The sequence below is a fragment of the Merops nubicus genome, unplaced genomic scaffold, assembly GCF_000691845.1.
Source record: "Merops nubicus isolate BGI_N331 unplaced genomic scaffold, ASM69184v1 scaffold5421, whole genome shotgun sequence".
NCBI lineage: Eukaryota > Metazoa > Chordata > Aves > Coraciiformes > Meropidae > Merops > Merops nubicus.
This window is the reverse complement of record NW_008590162.1, coordinates 44,367-72,294: the sequence shown is the minus strand read 5'-3', so window position 1 is coordinate 72,294 and position 27,928 is coordinate 44,367. Positions and strand designations below refer to the sequence as shown.

General features: G+C 46.1%; 1 protein-coding gene across 1 annotated transcript in view; it reads right to left on the bottom strand.

Annotated features, from left to right (window-relative positions):
- Window positions 1–1,982: 1,982 nt before the first annotated feature.
- The window catches only part of VEPH1 (ventricular zone expressed PH domain-containing 1), a gene marked incomplete at its 5' end in the record, with an annotated part of 68,761 nt that continues 42,815 nt past the window's right edge, over window positions 1,983–27,928 (bottom strand). The window contains 5 exon segments of the mRNA XM_008949825.1: window positions 1,983–2,219; window positions 5,799–5,935; window positions 17,181–17,298; window positions 22,828–22,962; window positions 26,628–26,767. Of these exon segments, the coding sequence (XP_008948073.1) occupies window positions 1,983–2,219; window positions 5,799–5,935; window positions 17,181–17,298; window positions 22,828–22,962; window positions 26,628–26,767 (767 nt within the window).

Genomic DNA, 27,928 nt, shown 5'->3' with positions numbered 1-27,928 from the left:
TAAGTTTTTCCTCATGTCCAACCCAAACTTCCCCTGGCACAACCTGAAGCCATTTCCTCTGGTCCTATTGCTTCTTCCCTGGGAGCAGAGCCCGACCACCACCTGGCTCCAGCCTCCTGTCACGGGGCTGTGGAGAGCCAGAAGGTCTCCCCTGAGCCTGCTTTGCTCCAGGCTCAGCACCCCCAGGTCCCTCAGCTGCGCCTAACCACGCTTGGGCTCTAGACACTTCCCTAGTAGCTTCATTGCCCTTCTGTGGCCATGCTCTGGCCCCTCAAGGTCCTTCTTACAGTGAGGGGATCAAAACTGAACCCACAATTCAAGGTGTAGCCCCCCCAGTGCCCAGTCCAGGGGGATAATCCCTGCCCTGGTCCTGCTGGCCATGCTAGTGCTGACCCAGGCCAGGATGCTGGTAGCCTTCTTGGCCACCTGAGCACACCCTGCCTCATCTCCACCAACCCCCCCCCTCCCCCAGGTGCTTTCTCTTGGGCACTTTCCAGCCACTCTTCCCCCAGCCTGGAATGTTCCAGGGGTTGTTGTGACCCATGGGCAGCACCCAGCCCTTGGCCTGGTTGAACTTCATCCCATTGTCCTTGGCCATCGATCCAGCCTGGCCAGATGCCTCTGTAGAGGGATCTTCTACCCTCCAGCAGATAGAACTGCCATATGAGACACAAACCGTGGTGGCCCGTGAGAACAGGCTTGGCTCAGCAGCACCAGAACTACCTTTACTCCAGAGACTTCAATCCAAATGTATGTCCCAGGTCATTCCTCTTGCTTCCTGTCCCCCAAGCACTTTTGATGAGCCGTGGCTCGTCCCCGCTGTCCCAGCCACCCCTCCCAGCCCCTGCTGCCTTCCTGTCTGCAAAGCCAAAGACAAACATGACAGCCAGTCCACAAGAGGATAATATTGCCATGCTTCACAAGGAACTCCCAAAAAAAGCCATCAGCTCCCCCTGCTATGGATACATATTATAGGAAAGAGCATTATAGTCCATTTTTTTCCTGATTTTTTTCTTCCTCTCTTAACTCTGCCTTTTTGGCAACAACTTTTTGCAAAAGATACATTTTTCTAGTTTGGAAAATTTCAAATTTTATTTCTCCTCAGATCTCCGAGTTCATTTCTTCCCGTGCAGACCTCCCATTCATTTCCACGCATTTTTCTTTCTTGCTTTTGGTCTTTTCTACAGTACTTCCTCCACATTAGTATCATTTGAGAGTGACAAAGAAAAACAAACTGTGAGTTTTGGAGAAATTTTGAAAAGTTACAGAACAGAGATGAGAATTTTAAAAAAAGAAAGGAAAATATATTTTAAAAAGTAACTTTCAGTTATAAAGGGGAGAAAAAGCAGGAAAATCAAAACAGTTAAATATTTTAAATTATTTTTCAGCAGTATTAAATCCTTTAAATTGCTCCATTTCAAACCTAAAAGAAGGAGCAAAGTTGATTTTTTCTGCAGACATATATAAACAACAAAACAACAAAGCAAGCTGAGATTAAATAAGAAGGAAAATTATCTTTTTACAGACAGAAGGTCATTGAGTAGAGCAGAAAGTCCTCACATACTCAGATGTCCTTGGCAGTGTCTACAGCCACCAAGACCTTGTGCACCTCAGAAGCTGAGAGGCTGGGGTCCAGGTGGGTTTCTAACCACGTCTCCTGGCTTACAGGTCATTACACTGAAGAGAAAACCTGCATTTCACGTGTGGAGGTGAAAGGCTCTCCTACACCAGGAAATGTCCCAGTGCCAGGGATTGCTTCCTCCTGGTGGCACTCCATCACCTGGTAGTGCTCTTGATGCCTTAGACCTCTCACACTGTAGAAAACTCACCCTGGCCCATGCTAACACATGGTCTTCCCCACGGTTTCCCATAGTACTGGTGCTGGTGGGGCTTTTGGAGGTAAAAGAGGTCCACAGTACGGCGGCAGGACGCTCTGTGCCTGCGTTTGGTTGGCTGGCACAGCCACAGAGGTGCCAGCAGCTCTACAGGTAGGTGGTGGCCTCTTGGCTCTCCCGCTCCTTAGCCTGGGCGACAGCGACGTTGATGCACTGCAGCCACTCCTCGGCCTTCTTCTCGTCCTTGGCCTTGAAGACGTATGTCTTGCTGTCGGTGAAGATCTCAAAGGCCCGGGGCAGGCTGCGGTCCCTGCGCTTCTTTGCCACCACTTTGACACTCTGCACCTTGCTGAGCTCAATGGGGCAGTCATCAGGGTCATCCTTCTGAAACACAGGGAACGTTGACAGAGCCAGGTTCACAGGAACATAGAATGGTTTGGGTTGGAAGGGACCTTTCAAGGTCATCTAGTCCAACCACCCCCACAGACAAGCAGGGACATCATCTGGTAGAGCCTCTACCATCTTAATAAACAGTTGATGTTTCTAGAGTTGGGCTTGTAAACATGGCTTTTAAAACCCTTTTGAGGAAGAAATTGTTCCTCACGCCCAACCTAAACCTCCCCTGGCACAACTTGAGGCTGTTTCCTCTTGTCCTATAACATATTCCATAGGAGAAAAGACCAACCCTCACCTGGCTCCAAGATCCTGACAGGCAGAATGGAGACTACAGGATGGCTCAGTTGCTATTTTGTTTGAAAATGTGTAAAGCACATCTAGGAAATCTTAGTGTCATTGTGAGAAACACAATGCAAGGAGTGTAAGAGTTGTACAAAACCATGGAAGTTCCCCGTTGGAGAAGAGATCTGTGAGCTCACAAAAAATGTACAAACTGAGTTTCCAGGTGAGAAGTTTCAGGCCAAGGTCCAAGTTGGGCAGATTTTCCAAAAGCTTTCTGCTCCTGTCATACTGGGCAGGGAGACTTCTCCTGCAGTAACAGCTCAGTTCTTCTAGGAAAGAACCAGGCACAGTTTACTGTTCTAAGGAAATGCTCCTCTGAAAAGATGTCCCAAAAGAAGTCCCACTATTAAGCTGGCTCTGCACTGAGGTAATGAAAGTTATGAAAATTTTGTCACATAAAACGCAAAGCAACGGTAGACTTGAGAAGCAAAACTTCTCACCCTGTGAGCCAGACCCTTATGCCTTGAAGTCTATTTAAGCAAAAATGATCTATTTTGGTTCATTGCCACACAGCATCTGACCTCAAGTTGCTAAAGCAAGTTGATTGTACCCAAGGCACGTTTTTGGGGAAGGAGTTTACCACAATTTTCCAGGAGTTGAGGATGTGGCTCTTTTTCAGACCTCTTATATTTTGGTTTTTTTCCTGCCTCCCCTTCACCCACTGGCCATACAGTTGCTCACACAGAGCGAATATTGTCCACATGGTTACTCTGACGAAGGGAAGGTTCATGCTGGGGCTCCAGGAGAAGGCAGGCACAGCCAGCTGGCCATCTCACAATACCTCCTCTGTGTTAGGCTTGTATTTTTAAGTGAGCAGCATGTGAAGTCCAAACACCCACGCAGCACCCAGCCCTGCTCCACAGCACTAGAGATGATGGGGCAGAGCTGTCGTGCTGGTTCACCCAGTCTCAAAGACTGCAGGAAACACCAGATGCAGCTGGGCAGGAGCCTTCACTGCTGCTTCAGCCAGCCACAGCCTGTAGCCCTGCATCTTGTGATGCTTTTGGCACCCACACCCACCCAATGAGGTGCGGGGCTGGTCCTCCTACCGGGTGCTGGAGCCATGGACCTCCTGTGGGATCTGAAAATTACACTTTGCTGTCTGAACCACTTCCGTGAGGCTTCGGATCTCCAGCCCTGCTTAAAGGGCTAAAAAGTCCAGGACTCCAGCTCTGGAGTCCTCAGCACAAGAAGGATGTGAACCTCTTGGGGAAGGTCTAGAGGAGGACACAAAAATGACCCGAGGGTGGGACCCCTCTGCTGTGGGGCCAGGCTGAGAGAGTTGGGCTTGTTCAGCCTGGAGAAGAGAAGGTTCCAGGGAGACCTTCTTGCAGCCTTCCAGTACTTCAAAGAGCCTGTCAGAAAGATGGGGACAGAAGTTTGAGCAGGGCCTGTTAGGACAGGACAAGGGGGATGGTTTTAAACTAGGAGAGGGAGGTTTAGATGAGACAGAAGGAAGAAATTTTTGCTGCTGAGGGTGGTGAGCCCCTGGCCCAGGTTGCCCAAGAGGTGGTTGCTGCCTCATCCCTGGAACCATTCCAGGTAAGGTTGGCCGGGGCTCTGAGCAAGCTACTCTAGTTGGGGATGTCCTTGCTCCCTGCAGGGGGGTTGGACTAGATGGCCTTGAAAGGTCCCTTCCCACCCAAACCATTCTATGATCCTACAAAAACTTTGTGTTTGCAATAGTCAGCCCAGGGCACGTGTGCACCCTAAACTAGTGGGCTCATCATTGCTCCAGGCTGTGATCCAAGCAATGGTTAACAGCAGGACTCAACTCTCAAATTTAGTCCAAAAATGTAGAAGTAACAGGATCTAACACACCAGCTTGAAAGACTGATTACCCAGGCGCAGTGACCGGGCCGCTGTCCCCGGGGGGCTGGACTCCAGCCTGCTGCGCTGACGAACCCGGCCAGGTATTTGTGCTGAACTTTAAAAACAGCAAAGCAGCCTTGAGTTTGCCAGTTAAAAAGGGAAAGTTGATCTGTATGAATTACACCATTGAGCAGAATCTGCTGTTGAACAATCTAACCTGCCAGCTTCACCCGCCCACGACGCGTTCTACGATCCCCACACGGCACTGAGAATGCAAATCTCATCCCAGGAGAAATCAAGATGTTCCCATGTGCCTCATGCCTGGCTTGTTTGGAGAGCTAATTAAAGCCATTCTGTTCAATATGTTCCTATAAGCCAACCAGCTTGCTAAAAAATGACAGTTACTGTGATGCTCTCAAGAGTGAGCATCAGCCAGGACTGAGCTGTCGTTGTAGTACATGTATGGATTAAACTGGCCTCAGAACCTCAACCCAAACATCAGGAAAAGTCACTAGAAAGTAAGGAAAAGGCTGTTTCCTGAGCTGCTTGCTTTCAGGAGGATGGGGTTGTCCCATGAAAGACACACGCCCTCCTGGGCAGGACACCTTGCTGTATTTCTTATAGGAAGGGGCTCAGGAAGCTGAAAGAGCTTTACTCGGCTTCTATAAAGATGAAGATTATTTACTAGAAATAATATAGTTGGAAGGTGCTGCTGGTTTTGGGTTATCTAAAAGAGAGCTCTTGTCACAAAACAGACTAATTTGCACAATATTTGATCATTCTCATCGCAAAAAGCTGAAGAAAATGAGTTTCTAATGACTGAGAAGTAATAACTAATGAGGACTGGATTCAGCTACTTGCTCTTCCATGCCCTGTGACACCCTTGTCCCTGAGTCCTATTGCTCTAAATTTCAAACAATTTCACAGAAATTTCAGCAGATTTTCTCTGAATTTAGACGAGACTAGAAGCAAAAGCAAAAAAACCCCTTAATTCATTTGTGAGGAAAGCATTTTAGTGTTCCCTTGCTTTAAACACACTTGTATTTCCTGCACAAATAACCAGTTAGAACACCTCGCAGAAGCTTTTGCAATACCTGAGAGGTGACCCTGGGGTGCCTCGAGGAAGAGGGGATGATGGGCATGGGTCACCAGCTAGTACAGTATAAATGACCAAGTCACAGGGCTGATCCCTGGGCATTTGTTGGCTGAGGAAGAGCCAATCTAACACCCTTGAAAATCTCACATTCTTCATCCAGAGACAAAGTCTAACTAAAGCTGGCGAGCAAGCCCTTGGCTGAAGTGAGCCATGGGGCGTATAGAGACCAGGGGCAAGGCCAGGTGGTCAAAACCTCGGGGAGATGATGCTGGGGAGGAGGGAAAGCGAGAAATCAAATGGATGGTCTTCTGACTTACACATTTTCCTTTCCGAAAGAGCAGCTGGTTGCCAGCCAGAGTGAAGTAGCGAGTTTTCCACCTTTTGATAAACTTCCACCGGACTTGCTTCTCTTTAAGCTTGCCTTCAATCAGAGGTTGGCCATCCTGATTTACAACTGGGGAGGGGAACACACAACGAGGGGGTTATTTCCGTCCTCCCTTAACCCCAGCCCAAGGCCAGGCTTTTGCTGTGATGCTGAGAGGGTTTTTTTTTCAGCGTAGCTGTGTCAGCTCCAAGAGCACATTCCTCCCGACCTCAAGCGCTCAGCCGTCACTCCGGGGAGACGTTTCAGCCCTGAGTCATGTTTTGCTGGGGAGGCCTGGCAGATGGAGCTGACAGTTCCGACTCTGCTGTCCATCACTTCTACTCCCTCAGCCATCACGTACTTCTCCCCACCATTACACCTCCCAATTGTTCCTCAGCCCTGCAATAGGGATTTATCATTTCATGCAATTAAAAGTAGGCATTTATGTTGTCTGCGAGGCTTTCACCCACACTACAGAGCTCAGTGGAATTATGTTCCTGCTGTGCAGTGTTAAAGACAGGAATACTTTGAGGATATCACTCCCCATGAACCACAGTAACTTGCTTCATTGCAGCAGCAGCCCTGTAGAGAAGGAATGAAGAGGCAGAAGTGGGCCATCCATGTGGGGCTGACGGGCTTGACGCCATCCTGCTGGAACAGCTGCTGACCTAGTAGGTAATTCCAGCCCAGAAATGTGACTTTTAGTTGAGAAAAGGGTTGGTGATTCCCAGGGCTTTGTGTCCCAGGCATGACCCTTCCCTTCCTCGCCATCCCCAAACACAACTCCTCCTTCCCTTGGGAAAGGGATGCGTTTAGTATCAGCCCTCCCTTATCCAGCCTTCAAGCAATAACCTAGCCCTGCATCTTGTAAAGGGCACTTCCTTCATTAACTTTTCTAGTTCTCTCTTCAGGAATATTTCAAAGTCATTTAACATTAGCAGTCCGTTTTGTAAAAAAATAATCCTTACAACAAACCCAGAGTTACTCACGCCCTGTAAATCTCACAGCATGGACCAGTTGGGAGTGTGATGTTTCCTCTCACTTTTGCATTTCTAAAAGTACACAATTTATTCTGTCAACTGGATTGCAAAGGCCAGATAAACTCCCAGCTCAGCCCCCAGGGACAAACATAATGTTTGCCACTATAGGTTTTCCTTCAATCAATTCCCTTAAAAATAAACCCCAAATAAAGGAAAGGAAGATGTGTTTTTCCTTTATTTGAAATTAATTCTACATTTACAGTTAATGGAAAGCACTGCATGGGCACTGGGGAGCCTTGCACTGTCACTCACTAGGACAGTGTTTATAAGGATGTGGCCACGTCTACCCCCAGCCCTGGGGCTGTGCTCAATATTCCCCTTTGATCAATATTCACTGGCACTTTCCTCGGCTGGAAGCGTGCAAGCTTTTGGGAGCTGGAAGAGCTTCCCCAAACCTCACACACTGAAAAGAATTCTCCAGCACAAGAAAAGCCCAGCAACCAAGGGGTTCAGCATAGGCTTTAAACCCGGACCACAGAGCAGCCTCAAGCCACTGCCCTTCAAGTGTGAAGCAAACAATTTAAAAACTCTCTAATACCACGACCGGGTTTCTTTTTTTCTTTCTCTTCTATTTTTACACTGATACACAGGACATGATGGATCAGATAGACTGAAGAGCAGTCCAAGGCATAAGCAGTCTGAGAATGGATGTTTTTTGATGTGATGTTTGACTTGGAGCCCTTCCCAGCATCTGTCAGATGGTCAGTTATCCTCTGGCTGGCCATACTCACATACCTTTAGCACGGAAGTTTATCCAGTAATGCTTTTTCTTGAAGGCTTTTCCTATGAACTGTGCGTGAGCCTTTCAGAAACCAAAATGCAGTGGGTTGGTGTGACGCTGAGGACATGAGGTGAGCAAGGTGGCCAAGCACAGCCACCATAGGTAGCACCTGAGGTTTCAAAGGCTTTACAGCTTTTGGGCTTGTCCCTTTCTTCACTACCTCCTGTCTGGTAGAGGAAAACCCAACAATGTGAATACAATGCATCAGATTTAGATGAAGAATGTATTTTTTTCCCCAGCGTTGTTGATGTTGGTAGAGAAGCAGCATTGGGTGGGGGCTGCAGACTCTACTAGTGCAATTTCCTCAAGAAAGACTGTAAATATTTCTGTCTCTGCAGATAGGGAGTTTTGGAAGGGGGTGGACTGAATGAAAAGGAGTGTGGCCAGGTTCCAGCTTCAATGGGGAAGTGCACCTGGGATTTCCACGATCAAAGTCAGTTGCTGTGCTCCTCGCAGGCGCTGCATTCCCCGCTCGGTGCAGCAGCTCCTTCCTCTGAGGATGTGCCACACCACCCCACCTGACATGGGACACGGGAATCAGAGGCTCCTTTCTCCCTGCATATTTTGGGAGCCCTTCTTGTGGCCTTTCAGGACTTCAGGGGGCCTGTCAGGAAGCTGGAGACAGACTTTTGAGCAGGGCCTGTTCGGACAGGACAAGGGGTGATAGGTTTAAACTAAAAGAGGGAGATTTAGACTAGAAAGAAGGAAGACATTTGTGACGCTGAAGGTGGTGAGAGCCTGGCTCAGGTTGCCCAGAGAGGTGGTCCGTGCTCCATCCCTAGAACCACTCCAGGTGAGGTTGGCTGGGACTCTGAGCAACCTGCTCTAGCTGCAGATGTCCCTGCTCCCTGCAGGGGGATGGACTAGGTGACCTTGAATGGTTCCTTCCCACCCAAACCATTCTATGGTTCTATAATTTTTGTCACTGCAAAATAGCACAGATTCACAGGGAAGCTGGTTTGGGGCTGCACCAATTTTCACAACACATGCTTTAGTGGGACAGAGCTTCATTTTTACAGTGTGTCGCTTAGCAAAAACTTTGCCATTGTGCTATTGTTCTCAGATCTACTGCAGACCCATGTTTTCATTTTTTTTAGAGATTTCCTCAGCTGACAATCTTTCCTCTCCAGCCTCTCAGGGAAGTGTGCCCGGGTTGGAGGCTGTTTTCAAATAAATACGCAGTTTATGTGAAAGTCCTGGAAACAGGACCAAGAAAGTGCAAAGCTGAGGGGATGAAAAGCCTTCCTTGGCCATGAAGAGGTTATGATGTACAGTGATGTGGCCCTTCTGTAATAGCTCTTCCCTGAGGGCAGCCACTGGGAACCTCTGTCCTGTCAGGAACAATGCTCAAAATGATGGGTCTGGGTCTGGATATTTTTAAACCCTCCACTGAAGAGACAATGCAGAGGGGGATGGAAAAGGCCACGGGGAATCTGCCTGCTCTAGGGCATGGAAAGCCCATGTCCAAACTCACTCCCTTCCTCCCTTCCTCCCTCCCGTGGGTTTCTGAAGCCCTGGTGCCCTCATGAAGGAGCCTTTTGCCGTGGGCTCCAGACTGAACTTCCATTCATATAAAACATGCAAAACTAACTGCCAGTGAACTGATGGGAAAAAAACCTGTGCAGGACACTCCCCTTTTTGTAGACAAGAGAAGCAAAGCTCCCTAACAACAACTAACCCTGTTCAAACAGCAGAAAACTGCTGAAATTCAGCTCACCCAGGTAACAAGATGCACACAAGACACCATCAAATGCCACTGAACAAAAAAGTACTGGAGAAAATAATAACCCATTTTGAGCAAGGAAGAAGCTTTTTTTTTTTATTCTTTTTGTCTGTCATTTCTGCTGGAATGGTCATCCTTAAGAGTCATTCCTCCTTGGGACCTGAGCAAAAGGACAGTCCCATAGGGCTGGCAGCTGATAGGAGATCTGAGTACATGTCCAAATGCTTTTGTACCAGGCGCTTAATCTTCTGGCGATGTTGTTCCCCATATATAAAACCAGCATTATAATGTGTCAGATTTGTAGGAACAGAAAAAAAACTTAAATTTTTTATAATGCTGGTATTTTGCTTATTGTGCCACTGCCTCATCAAATTTCTAACTTCACTTACAGGGTTATGTCCCTGTCATTCCCATAATTTGCCATTCAGATGAGCCCTCTCTTGGTGAAGAATGTTTTCTCACTATGAGAACATGCAGTTTGGTGTCAGGAAATTATATGTGGGTGATAATAACAGGGCCTGGCTCCATACTGTCTCCCAGGATGAAGTGTCAGAACCACTATGGCAAAGTCTACCCAGTGAGAGACAAAGCTGTGAATCTGAGAAACTCAAACCAGCAGCACCAACTGACAAGTTTTTCTGGAGTGTGGATAAAAGTCAGAGGACTGCACTTTGACAAAAAATGGCAAAGATAGGACAGGAAAAGAATTTTTACTCCTACATGATAACAATAAATAATTCATAGTGTGCAAAGCGACTGTCAGAGCATGATGACAGCTGTATAAACAGCTAGACACAGCAAAAGGAGAACTAGATATGAACAGACAATTGCTCAGTGGTTGGGTCCTGTGCATCTACCTGGCTCCTGGTCCCACGGAAATGGCTTCAATCAGATTCCAGTGTGATAGGAACATGCTTTAACCAAGACTAAGAAGGTGTCAAGCACAAAGAGTTTGGAGACCAGAATATATTGAGATGGTTGGTGGTCAGGAATGCAACATGAGAAAGGAAATGAACGTGCCATTTTGGCCTAAAGTGGATTTTTATGGCCAAAATCTTTCAAACCCAGGATGTACTGAAGAAATGTTGATCTCTCTAAGCACCCGGTGGCGGGAAGCAATACTAACAGAGCACTGCTCATGTACATCCACAAAGAAGCCCCTGGGGAATTCTGATGTCAGCTTCCAAAGTTGTCATAATGAATCCGATGCCAGTGTGTCTGAGGGTCTGATTAGGAGAAAAAGATTCATGAAAGATAAGAATGAAGTTCTTTTACAATATTTTTCTAAGTCCTTTTGCTTATTTTCATTGCGGCTAACTTCACAGAATCACAGAATAATTCAGCTGGAAGGGAGCTCAAGGCATCTCTCACCCAACCTCCTCTCAAAGCAAAAAAAGGTCTCAAATCCAACCTCCTGCTCAAAGCAAGGTCACCTATAGGGTCAGACTAGGTTGCTCATGTATTTATTCATCCAGGACTTGAAAATGTCAACATCTCTAGGCAAGCTGTTCCAATGCTCAATCGGCCTCATGGTGGGAAAGTTTTCCCTTGCAGGCAGTCTGAACCTCTCCTGTTCTGATTTATGCCTGTTGCCTCTTGCTCTCCCACCACTGAAAACACCCTGGCTCTGCCTTCTTGGTGACCTCCTTGTAGTTATGAGCAGACTGCTAAGAAGTCCCACTTCAGCTCTGCCTGCACCAGCCCTTGTCCCTCAGTCCCTCCTCATGGGGCAAGGTCTTCAGCCCTTAAACATCTGAGCAACCTGCTCTGGTTACAGATGTCCCTGCTCCCTGCAGGGGGTTGGACCAGATGGCCTTGAAAGGTCCCTTCCCACCCAAACATTCTGTGATTCTGTGATCTTGCTGGAGCCTGTCCCAGTCCTTACTGGGACTTTACTCAGTGGCTGCTGTAGCCTTTCAATGCCTGCTGTGTGCAGAGTAGGAGTAAGAGCGTGGAGCTCTGTTAGCGAGGGTTATCATGAGTAAATCTGTAGTGCCTCAGAAAAGCAGAGCTTTACTCTTTGGCCTAAACTCTTCCCCAAAGCAAATTTGGTGACCCCCCACTGCTTCCCACGGCAGAGAAAGTTTATATGAAAGGAGCGTCTGGATTTCTAATATTGTTAGAAGATTTTTTTTAAATGCAATCAACTGCCAACTGGAGCGTGCACATTCCTTATACACATCTTAATCATCAGAAAATTATGTCTAGATTTGATTTCTTCACCTTGCATGAACAAGGACGAATTAAAAGACCTCAGAAAAGTGATGCAAGAATGATTTAAGACTGATCTTTCATACGATTATTTGTATCGTGGGGAACAAATGAAGTGTGTTCTCCTCAGTTTGCCCAAGCAAAGGTCAAGATGTGACATGATGAAGTCTACAAATAGATATTTTCTGCATAGCCAGGGAGGGCAGACTGTGATGCAATGTTTGGAGATAGACTAGAAAGAACCCCACATTTTAACAATGTGGTTAAATTACCTGAGCAACAGCCAAGGCGTGCCATAGGTTCTCCTTCACTTTTAAAAATCAGGCTTAGACATCTTTAGAAAGATACTCAAAACACAGATCAAAGAGAAAATGTTTCTTTGATATAAGAATTATTGGACTAGATTATTTGACTTGTTTTATAGAAGGTCAAACGAGGTGATCACATCATCTCTGGGTTTGAAGTTGCTCTGTGTGGTGGTATGTTGACATGTATCATAAGATCTTTAGCTTGAAAAAATGAGTTAAAGGATTCAAAAGGTTCTGTTTACTATCTATTTGCCATTACTTTTTTTTCTGCAGAATACATAATAAAGGTAAAAATATTATCCAAAATCAAAATAAAAATTATTTACTATAATATCCGTTGCTTCTTAAACCATGTCAGTAGAGGCACTAACTCCAAGATGAATTTAACCCTGAATGGTGCCCATTGATGTGTCTGTTGGAATTGTGTTCTATTAATTACATCTTGCTTTCTTTGCAGAACTATAATGCATCACGATTAAGTAGTTTGGGTACTGAATAAGAAGCAAAAAAACCCCTCCATACTTTTCCAAGCTGAACTCAAGACAGATAAAACTCAAAGTGTTAAATCTTGCATTTGATGAAACATAAAATCATCCACAAGAATTCAGTCTGATTGTGAATGATCTTAATGATAATAAACTCTTCTTAACTTGAAAGAATGGAATGTGCGGGTGGCAAGCAGAGGAAGATAAATGCAATTAACCCAAGGGAATATGGATTCACTCTCTCTCATTAATCATCACATTTGGTTTTGTTGAAAACCTGGAAAGGACACATTACTGAATGCCACTTTTGATGATTTTCAAGCAAGCATTATAGCTTGGGTATTTCAGTTCACGGGACAATCACCACTGCTAGCAAAAGATAAATGCACTTAGAAGTTAATATGGTGTAGGCTATTCTGAGCAAATTGCTTTTTTCAAGAGGAATTCGTAAAACCCGCTCAGTTTTACTCAAATCGTTGCCCATGGGCACACTGGCTCTTCTGCAGCCCACAAAGATTACTGCAATGCCTTTGTAAGCTTCCAGAATCAGGGCTGTGCTGCAATTCCCTCTCTGGCTATCCAGAGGTTTTACTGATTTTTGTGTGTTTGTGTGTGTAAGAGCTTGTGAAGCCAACTGTCAGTACAGGAGGTTGTGTTGAAATGAGGCTCTCACAGGCCATTTTTTCCTAACAAAAGCACTCGCTGCATATACTGGAGTTTCAAATGCCTTGTGGCTGTGCTCAACTGGTCATAATTGAAAAAAATAAATAGTGTAACCTGGTTTGCCTAGCTCAGAGACCAGCTGCACAGTCAGGGCACAGACGTGTTTGAGCAGATGAGTAGGACTTATGGGAATGCTCTTCCTGGGTGGCAGGAAAAACCAATTCAGGATGATTTAACAGCATTTCTGGAAAAGTGTGGTTGTACAAGGAATGCTTTGCAATCACAAGAATATGTGAGAAATATTCAAACTTTCTCTGCATTAATTGCCACATTGGGTCCGTCCACCACATTGCGTAAGCCTAACTGCCTCTTTCCTCACAAACTCAGCCTCCAAGGCTAGTCCGGCCTCAAAAATCCTCCCACCTACATCCCAAAAAGCTGTTGGGGATCTGGCATCCTAAGGCAAGAGTGAGGCTTTAAGGCACAATGCTTCCCAAAGTGTGGAGGATAAACGGCATCTTGCAACATGGCATCCAAAAAATGCAACAAAACCCAGTGTTAACAAAGACTGAAAGATAATAATAGAAAAAGAATTTGCCTCTAAATTCCTTCTTGAAGAATTTGGTTGCTAAAGAGGATGAAATTACTTTCCTCTCTTTCAAAAGCACTTGAGATTTCAAAGGGTCTGTCCCACTGTGGAATGAAAAGATCTTTTACAGCCTTTACATTTCTTACCAATTCAAGGAAACCTATGAATCCTCTTTCTTCTGTCAGAGCTTATAAACCCAAAAAGTGTCTCCTGCTCTGGTAGGACTTTTTCCAGCTGCCACAGCTCTACATCACCAGTACTAAGGTGGATCTGCCATTTGCCTGCAGATTTCTATTCCATTGAGCTCTACCTTCCACATTCCTTTCCTGCACCTGGGCTTTCGTGTGACACATTCAGTGTTTTATTTTCTTGGCCTTTTAAAGGCTTTTAGAGCTAAGCAAATTACAGTATTCACAATGTGCCTTTTTCACAAAATTTTCTTTAAACTGAGACAAGGAGTGTAATTGCTCATAAAAAGGATAGTTAGAGTCCAAAAATATTCTGTGCCTAGCTTCTCCTGTTCCTGACCATCCTCAAAGGCATCCCTGAATCACAGAATCATGGAATCATTTTGGAAGAGACCTATAAGATCATCAGGTTCACCTGTTAACCCAGCACTGCCAAGTCACCAGTAACCCATGTCCCTCAGCACCACATCTCCATGGCTTTTAGATCACTCCAGGGATGGGGACTCCACCACTGCCCTGGGCAGCCTGGGCAACCCTTTTGGGTTTGGACTGGACTCTCAGCCCTGACCCTCAAACAAAGGGTAAATGGTGGGTTTTGGAGAGGCTAATGTTTATTACTTCTCCCTCCTCTCCTGGGCTGTGGCAGCAGAGCCAGCCTGGTGGTATGGCAGGGAGGAGGACAGGCTGCAAACCCTTCTGAGCAGGGCAGAGGCAGCAATAACCCTGCAAACTCACTGCTTGAGGAGCAAGCACCTTCTGCCAAGCATCCAGGCATCCTCCATACTCTCAAGTATCTCAGGCAAAGCCCCAAGTTATCGCATCTACTGCGAAGGTGGCACTTCACTTCATGCCTTAGTGCCCTGTTTGTGTTTGTTCCCATTGGGCCTTGGCTGACATCATCCAGATACAAGCTGGAAAAACAGGAGGACTGTATTTACACAGCCAGGGAAGCGTGAGCAGCACGTGCCTTTCCCTGCAGCCTTTCCACAGCAGCTGGCGAACTCTTAGAAGAGGTGAGACCTTCTCCTGATCTTCTCCTTCATCTCTGTGATCATCTCCCTCTTCTCCCAATCTCTGTGAGATTTTGCAACACCAGACCAGCCTGAGACGATGAATAAGTGAGAGGCAGTGTGCCAACACTCCCCTCCCCCAGCCCCTGGGCTCCACGCTCCCACTTCCCAAGGACCGCTATGTAGTTTACCCTACTTCAGATGTCAGCTCAAGTGCTCTGCAAACAGGCTCAAGAGCCTCTTGTCAGTGGTATAGAGACAGTCCCCACTACTATAAGCTCTAGGAGCAAACTGGGAATTACTGCCTGCTGCTTTTATTGCCGCTTACCTTGAGTTCAGATCTACTTGAAAACACCAGCCCTATGTTGGTGGTACCAGTGGGGTCTGGAACCCAGTCCAAACACCACACTCCTGCTCTCTGCCACAGGCACCTCCCTGCACCATGTCCTGCTTCCAGACTTGGCAGGAGAGCAACAGGGACACAAGGTGTCATCTGTCCTTTGGTTTCTCCAAACTAGTGTCATCAGCAAAACCCACAGCATCAACAAGAAAATGGTCCTTCATGTCACCCCAAGATCTGCTGCTTTCATCTGGTCTGCTGGCTCTAATACAGCTGCCCTACCAGCATCATCATAGAATCAAGAAATGGTTTTGGTTAGAAACCTGTGAGAACATCAAGTCCAACCATTAAACCAGCACTGCCAGGTCCCCACTAACCCATGTCCCTCAGCACCACATCTCCACAGCTTGGAAACCCCTCCAGGGATGGGGACTCCACCATTGCCCTGGGCAGCCTGGCACAGCCCTGGACAACCCTTTTTTGGAAGAAATTGTTCCTAATAGCCTATCTAAGCCTCCCCTGGTGCAACTTGAGGCATCTCCCTCTTGTCCTGTCCCTTGTTCCTTGGGAGAAGAGCGCGACCCCCACCTGGCTCCAGCCTCCTGTCAGGGAGCTGTGGAGAGCCAGAAGGTCTCCCCTGAGCCTCCTTTGCTCCAGGCTCAGCACCCCCAGGTCCCTCAGCTGCTCCTCACCACACTTGGGCTCTAGACACTTCCCCAGCTTTGTTGCCCTTCTCTGGACATATTCCAGCCCCTCAAGGTCTTTCTTGGAGTGAGGGGCCCAAAACTGAACCCAGATTTTGAGGGGCAGCCTCTCCAGTGCCGAGTCCGGGAGGATAACCCCTGTCCTAGTCCTTGCTTGCTACAAACACTCCCCTTTTTGGACTAGTTAGATGTCTTTTAAAATTCAAACCAGATATTTTATTAAGTTTAGGAATTTTAAGCAAGACAGACTTTTTTTCCTGTAGCTTGACATACATCTGTCACTAATGTGCTGGACAAACCACAGCAAGACCACGGTACTGAGATGAAATTTCAGCTCAAAGCATGATTTCTTTTTTGGTTGCTGAGTCCCATGAGAGTTATGGAAGGAGGAAGATGGTCAAACACCCACAAAATGATCACGGGCAGCCCAGCCTGCAGCAAGGGCTGTGCCACTCCTGCAAGACTTAATAAATTCAGGGTCAATGAAATATAAAGAGATGCTAGCTGTTAAAATAAATAGCTGAAACAGCCAATTATTCACAGGCTTGGCTGAAATAGTCAAGATTCTTGGCCATAATTGTGCAGAATTTTACCAAGTGGCAAAAAGCATCTAAGAAAAGGGCTACTTCTCTGAATTTCAGTGTGCTGATTGAAAACACATGGGTATCAGAAAACTTATTAAAAAAAAAAAAAGGTCACCAGGATCTTTTACCTGGGAAAAAGCATATTTTCCACACAGTTTTCTAACATAGCTGAGACATGAAGGCTTTTCTGAAGCACTGCTTTGTCCCTAAGAAGACTCATACTCTGGATTCATTTATATTAAAGCAAATAATTCTGAGAACGAAGATGGCGTGAAGCTGGTGTGGTATCTATGCCAGTGTCCCCTCATGTGGCACATGTGCAGTCTCCAGAGAACCTGAGAGATGGTCCAGCAGAGGCAACTCTCTTTTCTGGCCACTGTGGGATGGGTGCAGATCCCTCCCACTCCCCATGTGTTAATAGTTATGCAGATGTATGAGTCTATGTTAATTTTGGATTGCATCCCTCTAAGCACACACTCTATGAGGTTTGTGCCTGACTCTCCCTCTCATCAGAGATGCTGAGATGAAAGGAGCTCAATGGAGAATTCCAGCTGAAGTAGACACTCCCTGTGCTATGCTGGAAACTCTGCTTTCCCTTTACCCCAGCCTTTGCCACCCTCACGGCGTTATCTGTGAGCTTCACTCTGTTCTCCACCCACCGCAGCTCCACCACCACTGAGCCCACCAGCGACGAAGGCTGACCACTTACCCATTGCCTTTTCCGGGTTATTGCACATGAAGCACTGCCAAGTTCCTGCCTCCTCGCTGTAGCCAAATAAATCAAAGAATCTCACTTCTTCTAGGTGCATCTGCACATGGTCCAGATCCTAGACCAATAATGAGAAAACCCAGGTGAACGCTACGCAGTTAACAGCTCATAACCCCAAATCAGAAAGATGATCTCGCAGCGAGCATCCTCTTCCACGTGTCTCCTACAGGCAAGCAACCTGCTGGGCAAGTGTGCTAAACAGGAGGTATCTCTGTCATCACCAGCAGCTAATCTATAAATTATAAGAGGCTGAGGACTGGCCTGGAATTTTTTTTTTTGCCTCTCCAACGCTGCTGCCAGCAGTGTGCTCAGCAGTCCTGCCCAGCAGGTTTCCTACCAACTCCAGCTCTCAGGATTTTTCCATGACCCAGAAGGTCTCTGCTAAGACGCTGCAGTACTGGGGACTTCCTCCTGTCCAGCCAGATCCCTCATCAGAACAGGAGTTAGTGGCTGCTGACCACTTTTTTTGTTTATTTTTAGGACAGAATAGAGGCTCTGACCCTCACCCCCATGAGAAGCACTGTCACGAAGGCTTAATATGAATGTTAATATGAACATGTCCAGAAATGCAGGAACGACAGGGCTGATTTAGCTCACACAAAACATACCTGGGTGAGTGTGATGTTATTCTGCCAGGGACAAGGCAGGGAGATGAGGATAATGCCTGGATAACAAGCTCAGCTAAACCAAACGTTGAGTTTTAGCATAATGGGGGCTCTCAGGCGCCCCTGCTCCCTGCACATCAGAGGCCATCTCCTGATGGATTTTAGGCTGTCTGAAGGACGGATGATAAGGCCAAACAGAGAACACGATTCCCATCCCCTGAGAAGCTCCAAATGACAAAGGTTTTCTTCCCTTTCCAATAGCAAAGTGCAGAGAAATGGGCTTCACAACACGTGGGAAGATAATGATCACACCCCCCTCCATGTTGCTGCTCATTGAGTGTCATAGAATCATTTTAGATGGAAGAGAACTTTAAGATCCATCGAGTCCAACAATCCCCCAGCACTGCCAGGTCCCCACTAACCCATGTCCCTCAGCACCACATCTCCACGTCTTGGAAACCCCTTCAGGGGTGGGGACTCCACCACTGCCCTGGGCAGCCTCTTCCAGGGCCTGACAACCCTTGTGGGGAATAAATTTTTCCTCATGTCCAACCTCAACCTTCCCTCACACAACCTGAAGCCATTTCTTCATGTCCTATCACTTGTTCCCTGGGAGAAGAGACCTTATTCCTCCAGTGCCTGTTTGCCAGGGTCAGGGCTGCATCCCTACCTCTGCACTTCCCCAGCACACTCCAGCTGGCTTATGCTGGGGATGGTGGGTAAACCTTGAATGGTTTTGCTCTGTAACTCCTCTTTATACACTGCTGAAGTTCTTTTTTATCTCCAAACAGGGATTCTGTACACCTGAGGACTTTAGCTGGCTGCTGTGCTGTGCAGCAGAAGTGCTGTGCAGCACCTTGCTCTGGGCAAGCCTGCTGTAGTAGGGGGGCTGGACCAGATGATCTCCAGGCGTCTCTTCCAACCTCCATCATGCCCTGAATCTGTGAATCTCTCCATATTTCTCCAGTGGATTGGACAGTCCGAGGCTTCCTGCCTCCTTTTGGATACTTGATGTGTGATATCAAATCCTGCGCAGGTCATAGAATCATTAAGGTTGGAAAAGACTTCTAAGATCATCAAGTCAAACCATCAACCTGACACTACCATGACCATTAAACTTATGTCCTGATCCAGATCCTCCCTGGGCAGGAGAGCCAAGTCCTCAGAGGACACAGCCCACCCCAGCCCTCTGGGGTCTGCTCCCTGCTGGAGGCTCCTGATGGAGGGGCAGATGTCCAATGTGCTCTCATCCCACTCCTACTGTGGCACCTGGAAGGACATAAGATGGGCAAACTAATGATACTACTGCTCCCAGTGGGTCTGTGCCGGACGTTATAAGAGCATGTGGATGATGCTGAACAGCGAGTCCAGGAGCTCCTACATCTTGTGAGAAAATCTTTTAGTGACTGCAGTGAGCCAGCTCAAAACTGAAAGAGAACAAATATCACTGAAATATCACTGCAGCAATCTTTCTTTTCCACTCTGTGCTCTAATACGCTTGAAAAAAATCTACAATAAGCCCAAGCCACTTATTTCAGAAGGGGAAGCACAGGGAAAAAGCCTAATTGGAGAGGAGAGATTTATCTCATTCCCATGCTCCATCATCTTGAAAACTTCAGTGACACTACTGTGAAAACATGGTTCTTCTTTCTGCTTCATAAACTGAGACAGCAAACAAAGGCAAGAACTAACAATGGCTTAAAAATGTTAATTATTGTCTCGCAACCTTGCCCAACAAAAGACTCTCTTAAGGCATCACGGGGGGCTCGAAGTCCTCACGAGCTTGCTCTTCTGACACAGCATGAGTCAACACAAAGAACTCAGCAACGAGCTCAGAACCAGCTTCGTTTTTGTAACGTGGCCTGCGTGTGCTTTGATAAAGAGCTATGAAGCAACTGAACGGAAATCTGGGAGGCTGTGCATCTGGAAACGCTTTACTTCTGGCACATCTTCAGCTGTGTTGTATAAATATGTCCTGTGGCATAGCTCAGGCTGCCCAGTGAAACACGACAGGATTGGCAACAGGTCCATGCACGCGCATTCGGGGCCAAATTCTGAACTCGCTCATGGGGACGCAAATCTGAAACCCTTTCTCAAAATTTGCTCTGGAATAAATCGTTGACATTACAGATTTTTCTCCATGTTTGCAAAACCATAGAATCATAGAATGGTTTGGTTTGGAAGGGACCTTAAAGATCACCTAGTTCCAAACCCCACTGCCGTGGTCAGGGACACCTCCCACAAGATCAGCTTGCTCAAAGCCCCATCCAACCTGGCCTTGGACACCTCCAGTAATGGAACATCCACTATTTTCCTGTGTACCTTGTGCCAGTGTCTCACCATAGTGAAGAGCTTCTTCCTAATTTCTCACCTCTTCCAGTCTGAAGCCATTACCCCTCATCCTATCACTACAAGCCCCTGTGAAAAATCTCTCCCCAGCTCTCCTGTGGGTCCCCTTCAGCTACTGGAAGGACACAAGAAGGTCTCCCTGGAGCCTTCTCCAGACTGAACAACCCCAGCTCTCAGCCTGGCCTCACAGCACAGGAGTTCAGCCCTTGGATCATTTTTGTGGCTCTCCTCTGGACCTGCTCCAACAGGTCCATGTCCTCCTTGTGCTGGGGGCTCTAGAGCTGGATGCAGTACTCCAGGTGGGTTCTCACTAGAGCAGAGTAGAGACCTCTAATTCTAATTCTAATTCTAATAATTCAAATTCTAATTCTAATGCTTTAGAATACATTTTAGGGAAAAATAATTAGTCTCATTTCATTTATCCTGGATTAACCACTTAGTCAGACAAACGTGGAGCAATTGCAGACTCATGGGGCAGCACTGACCACTGCAACGGGCTGCTGGGGTTCAGACCTCCTCTCACAGCACAGAAATGCCTCAGCTCTGATAAAGCCTTCAGATATTGCTGTCCCACGACCCATAAAACTTAACATAAAATGTAAGGCAGGATGTTGACACTGCATTTATATCATCAGATCTCAAAATACTTCAATTTAAAAGTGCTAAGCGTATTGAAACAACCACAGCCCCATAATTTTGCTTCCTGCACTAGTGGCAGAGGAATAATATTAACAGCTACAATAATTTTGTCAAATCATTCACAATATTTGAAGTTTTATTAGCAATGGGAAGATTTCTGAAATGGAAATTCCAGATGACCTCAGGAGCTTAGTGTGTCGAGCAAAGTAAGGACTAGGTCATGCCCAGAGTGCTCCGGCTAGATTTTTGGGGAATGTAAAAGCTAAAAGTTTGATAATTCTGATGATTCTGAAGGAAACTTTCCTTACCTAGGGCTAGGTCTCACTCCCAGAAAACTCAGTGGGACTTTCTCAGTAAACTGAATGGAAATTGCACTATAAACAAACTCAAGTTCTGTGTTAATAAGCAAAACCAAACCTGATAAAGTAAATCCAGCAGCATACTGCAGAGATCAAGACTGAATATTCCAGTCTTTCACCATTTCAGATGCATTACTTCTGCCTCCAAAGGCTGTGAGGCAATCTGCAGCTCCTGGAGTTTCCAAACTTCAATCCACTGTTTAATTAATTAAATCGGTGAAGATCAGTATCTCACTTCCCGGCTCTGCTATTTTGGGAACTCAGAGATACTTTTATTGTCATGGAGTGATGAAAGTTCCCCAAATAGGCCACATGCTCGCATCTGAGCAGTAGTAGGATTATGCAACTGAAGCACTGGAGACTAATCACGTTTCTAGGGGGTTGGATGTGTTTTGTAGACTTTGTGTACGTGATGCACTCCGCCTAATCCCACCCGTGAAGCCATGCTCCTCCCTAAGCTCCCTATTCACCCCAAACTCCTTTGCGCTCCACCAGCTCCAACTTTTGACTAGGACATCCTGCCACGGACTCGAGTTAAGCCAGTATTGAACAGAAAAGCAGTTCTAATGCCTTCGGATGAGTCAGGCCAGGATTTCAATAGCAGCTAAAATACTTAGTGCAAGCTCCACTGTGTCTAAGTAAAACTGGCCCATAAGCTGGGTCTCATGTGGGGATCCCCTACTGCTCTTACAAGCCACAGCAGAAGCTCTTGCTTCAATGTGACATTATCTTGGGGGTTCAGAAAGTGTTTCTAACAAAACTCCTGGTTTTACATCAGCCATAACCTTAGTAAGTTAATCTTCTTCAGTCAGGCATCTTCACGCGTCCAATGTTCTGGGAGAAAGCATTTTAGAATCGTGTCTGACAATTAATTTCATCCAGCCAAGCTGGATGGAGATGCTCAGGAATAAACAGATATTTGTTTTACAATCTTACAGCATCCTTTTCCAAGAAGCCTGATTAATAGCTTTGAAACAGCAGCTGCTGAAATCCCAGAGACAGTAAACAGCTTTGAAAGAGTAATCTTTTAAACGGATGGGGGTAACTAATGGGGCATGTGCAAATGATCATTTCCATAAAATCCACGTCTGTGTTTAACTAGGTGGATTGCCAAGTGGCTGCCAAACAGTCCATAGCACAGCAAATCTGCATCTAGAGTTTGAAGCTCTGAGCAGGAAAAGAATCCATGGGTAGCATCACTAGTTTTCATCACACTGGGAACAATCCACATGAAGCCTGTAGGAGGGGGTGGGGAACATGCCTGGAGACCTTTCAAAGCGCTGCACAAAACAACACCATGGACCCTTTGCAGAGACTGAAAATCTAATGGCTGGTGAACATTCTTCAATCACTCCACAAGCTGAGTGCTTCATACAGAAGGGAGGTCCATGGCACTGTGGATCACCACCTGGCCATCTAGGAGAAGAGGACTTGGCATGGCAGGTAGTGCAAATGCTGAGAAGACGCTGGAGTTAAAGCAAAGAGGAAGGGGCAAGGAAAAAGGAGGCTTTGTTTTTTACAGTTTGAGCACAGCAAAGACTTGCTGTAGCTGTTGTGAAGGTCTTTGTACAGCTGTTCTAAGAGGGCAAAGTTCTACTAAGTTCTACTTTTTTTTTTCTAAGGAAAAAAGCTTACCTTTTGGTGTGGAAACGTAGACTGGATCATGGCAGTTTCAAAACTGTGTGTCCCCTTGAGCTGTGTCTTCTCCCACAGGGCCTTAAGGACTTGCACAGAATTACTCTCTATGGACAAAGGTTCTGCAAACAAGCTCTGAGGAAAATGTTGGAAACAGGATTGAAGCATTTTTTACTCGATCATTAAAAAAGAGTGTCTTGTTCTTAGAGCAGGACAGCCACACGAATAACCAGGGGTTGGTTTGAGTCTCTGTAAGGAGTTACGATGGATCAATATGCACCCAGTTAAACAAATACTCAAAGATTTAATTTCCTTTAGGGCTTTTTTAATTGTATATTACATGTCTTTAAGGTCTGTGGCTTACCAAAGATTATCTATCAACTACTCATAGCAACTTGCATGTCACTTTTGTATGGACATGGTAGTTCATCAAAACATGAGCAGCACTGGCCCCTGGGAGCTGGGTGTAGATCTCAGGGACATGCATCTTTTGGAAAAGACATGTCGTTTACCCTGTAACACCACTCCAGGTCTGCACATTTTTCTTGGGACCTGACTGCAGCTCTTGCTCCTCTCACAAAGGGGAAGAGTAACTGCAATATTTGCCACTGCACTGAAAAGCTGGTGGGATGAAATGCAAGAGAAAAACACCCCCAGAACACATTCAACACAGATTTTGCTGGCAGAAGACAGGAATTTTCATGGTCTGAACATTCACAAAACAAGAAGAAACCTGGATTGGGTGCTCTCACCTCCAAAACTCCGTTTTTATCCAGCAAGGATACAACCTTACCTTGCCTTGAATTATTCCAATCAGAGAATGTTTTGGGTTAGAAGGGACCTGAAAGATCATCTAGTTGCAACCCTGCTGCCATGGGCAGGGTCACCTCCCACTATCCCAGGTTGCACAAGGCCCCATCCAACCTGAAGCTAATATTCCAGCAGCATTAAGCCCCTCGTTGTACACACTGCACACAAAGTCCGTGCTGGTGGAGCCTGGCTGCAGCTGGGAGCACTCAGCAGCTCTGCCTCTGTTCTATCTGCTACATGATCTTGCAATTAAAAAATGCTTTGGGGCCGGAGCCAAGTTAAGAGTGCAGGAGCAAATCTGATTTTCTGTATTTCAAGTATTGGATTTTACAATATGAACAATGTACTTTTTATGCAGGTTTCCTGGATGGACGTTCCTTCTCTTTCTAAGCGGAAACCCAACAATCCAGATCCCACTGTCTGGCATCCTGCTGACACAGACATGCTTCAGTAAGACGCAAACCAGGAATTTTATCGTGGCCAAGGCAATGCACTTCTTCCAGCTCAGCTGCCAGAAACAGCCAGGTCATTTTGGCCAAATTAAAAGAGAGAAGCGGTCAGCTCCAGGCAGCCACTTGACACGGGAAAATGCCCCCAGTTAGTCTGTGTTTGGTGAATTTCTGAGTGACTCCAGGGAAGATGCTAAAAAGGGACATGGTGGGCAGCCCCTTGCTTGCTGGGTCTCCCACGGCAGTGTGACACTATCCTGCCTGAGGAGGGAAATTTAATCATAAGTCAAAAAGCATTAGAGAAGGATTTTAATGAATGAGCCTGTGAAACTAAGCGACCTGCCTATCAAATAACCTTTCTAACATCACCCCTTATTCTCATTCTGTTCCTTTTGTTAATCATCACTTAACCATAAGACAATTTCTCTGCTGATGCAACACTTCTCTTCCTACTGCCCTGCACTAATAATTTGCCGTTCCACAACTTCCACCCAAGGATTTTGAAACACGATATTACTCACTAATATTTTAAATATTAAGTAGAAAGCAGGGTCATGAAGTTAAAGATCTGTTCTGGAGACCCAAGAGAAAAAGCCTTTCTTGCTTTTACTTTTGCAGAAGGGAACACCAAGCAAAGGATGGAGCAACTGGCAATAAAGGAATAAAAATATGAGAACCAGTAGGGAAATGTTCAGAAAGCGTTATTATTTGTCTGTGAATGTATGACAAATCTACTGAAAAATACATTTTTATCACCAGGCTTTCATTTAATTTATTATTAACACACTATAAATACACTTCACGTCTAAATTTATCTCTTGTACAATTTCACCGGCTTAAATAACATTGTCCCAGGGCTGAATTTTGTGCCTTGCATTTAATTTAATAACAGTTATATATCCAGTACTTAAAAGCTTTAGGATTTTGAACAAAAGAAAAACATAAATTATCCAGCATTAAACACCATTGTGATGCACAGCAGGCTCAAATGCTCTGTGCAACACAAGAAGAATCTTTTTTCTCTAAAAAAGCACATTAAATGGAAAGCCATGGGCAACAGGGGGGACCAGAGTTTGGAGGCAAGATCTAAAGGAAGCAGGAGCTCACAGGGGCACGTGGGGAATGGGAAAGGGGGCAATGGGCACCTGAATGCAGAGGAATGGGGAAAGAAAGTGATGCTGGTCCTGTAAGCTGGGAGCTCTGTGGTAGCTCAATAGTCCAGATAAAAGATGGACCTGTCAGGGCCAAATTCAGAACAGTCTGGAAAGGCATTAAAGGGGGACGTTTTCCAATGCCAAATGTATCAGGAAAAGGTGAGGCACCAGGGATCAGAGGTAGATCAGTGATTAAATTGTCAGAGCAACAATTCAAATCCTGCACCATGACAGGGCAGAGGCGGTGGGCTCATGCCAGCTCTGCCCTATCTCCTCTGGTCCCCCTCCTCCTCTCTTGCTTTCCTGAGCTTTAGTGCTTCTGCCTGTATTTTTCAACATTTGTTTTCCTCTCACCAGTAATAAAGTGATATATCTGTAACATAACTCATTTATTCTCTTTAGGTCCTGTTAAAAACCCTTCAGGTTTTTCTTTCTTCAGGTTTTCATTTACAGAGTAATTCACCTCCTTCATTTCCCCCTTTCATTTCTATTCCTGCCTCTGCTCTTCTTCCTTTGCTCTGCTCTGTCACTGTCCTCTCCTTCCCTGACCACCTCCTACTGACCTGTATATTCGAAAAACATTTTTGTATTTATTTCAAGGAGCGAACACCAGGAGGAGTGATTTAAGCCATTAAATTCACAGCATACCTCACCATGCATGTTTTAAATTTCACATAAATCCTTTGTATTTCTAAGGTTGCATTAGGGTGGGATGAACTGTGGTGAACGACTCTGCATAGATAAGAAACTGAACCTTAGTGTTTTAACACAAACCCCACCTGCTGCTTCTTGAAGTGTGAATGTAGAGATTTCTCTTACACTTTCTTACTACTCATAACCTATTAGAAAATTCCGCATATGTTCAAATACTGGGCTGTATTTGGAAGTGGTATGAAACACGAGAAAATAGCTTTAGGGCCAGTAGAACAGCACTGATGAGCTTTGCAAATTCTGCTCAGCCAAAGCTTCTACAGTAAAAAATCCCAACGGGTGCTGCACCTCTAAACCCCACCTGCAGCCTCGGGGTTGATTCTGCACCCTGAAAATCCACTGTGATGCTCCCAATAGTTTGCAAGACACATGGGATTTGCTGGAATTTTTGCCTGAACGAGGACAATAAGGTTTGGTCCCACTTTTTTTATCCCCAGACTTTACAATCTCTCCAGACAGTTTGAATTTGTTACATTTAATAGAAATATAAAAAACTTGTAAACTGCAAAATCTCTTTGACCTACTATAGTGGCTTTCTGAGAAAACACAAAGGTTGTGAGGCAATTAAAGAAATAAGTGTGAGCATACTTAAAGAAATTAACCATAAAAGCATTTTTTTTTTTTCCAAGGGCAAAGTTAACAGACTGGAGGTGCCACTGATCCATATTGCACATACCTGCTGGAAGAGGAACATGATGTGGATCCACAGCGGGGGCTGCCGGCTGATGAGGGTAAAACTGGATTTACTGTACAGGCAGTAATGGCCCTTCAGGGGACAGCTGAAGAACAGCTTTGCTACACAACTTCTAACAGTATCTAGAAACAAATATAGAGATATTTAAATCAACTATTAAAAGATAGAAACCTAACTGTCCATTACCAGTGTACGTGCCATCGAGCGGTGCATGGATGTCATGTTTTCAGGGCACCATGTGTCCCTGGGGATGGAGGAGAGCAGCGTGTGTCCCTAGGGATGGAGGAGAGCAGCACGTGGCTCCCAGCCAGGGCTGGGCTCATTCAGCCATTGGTAAAAGCTGTGGTACTTCCCCTTTGCCGTGGGTCCTCAAGGAGCCAACAGATCAATTACAACACTAATCTGCATGCAGCATATTTGCTGCACAGGCCACTTTATAAACTCATCACCAGAAATACAGCAAAGAAAAGTGCCCCGGGTCACAGCAGGGAGCTGAGGTTCCAGCTCCTGCCCCATGTCATGAAGGCTTCCAGCTGCAGCTCCCCTCCTTATCCACCCAGGAGCCCCAGCGCCAGAACTCAGCTCTGAACCTGCTCATGCAGAGGTGCTCTGGCTACAGCTGGGCCTCCAGGGGCTCCAGGTTCTACAAACCCCACTTCTTTTTAAGCACAAATACCATGAGCCTGCTGGGCTTGCCCATACCTGAGCCAGGGATCTGCACTTTTGCAGCCGTTCTGAGAGGCACAACCCTGCCCTACTGCAAGGGACAGCGTGACATGGTGACTGGCTCAAATCAGCAGGACAGTGCAGAGCCAGCCATTGGCATAGCCCATAGGCCACCACTGCTAGCACGGCCACAGACTTTGCAGAAAAAAAACAAAAACAAAAACAAAAACACATGGAGAAGGAAAAGTGGTGGAGCTCCAGGTCCGACAAGGGGCTGCAAATGCATTCACGTGCCCCACCGGGAGAGGTGGGTTGTGTCCATTCACAGCTGGGACTCAGAGCCACCCCCTTAACACACAGGTTTTCTCCAAAGGTGCCATTTGACTCACAGACCCACTCCAGGGCACACGGACAAACAAAGCATCTCCAATTCTCACTGCTCTGTCATATAGCAACCGTTCCTGGATCTGTGGTGGGGTCATCTGGTGATAAACCCCCCACAGTAGTTACATGCAGACTGAAAGTGTCCTTTGGGACCAACTGCTTGGTACAAAACTATATGCTGTGTGATGTCACCTGACTCTGAACTTCTCCTGCTGGTTTTAACTGGAAATTAA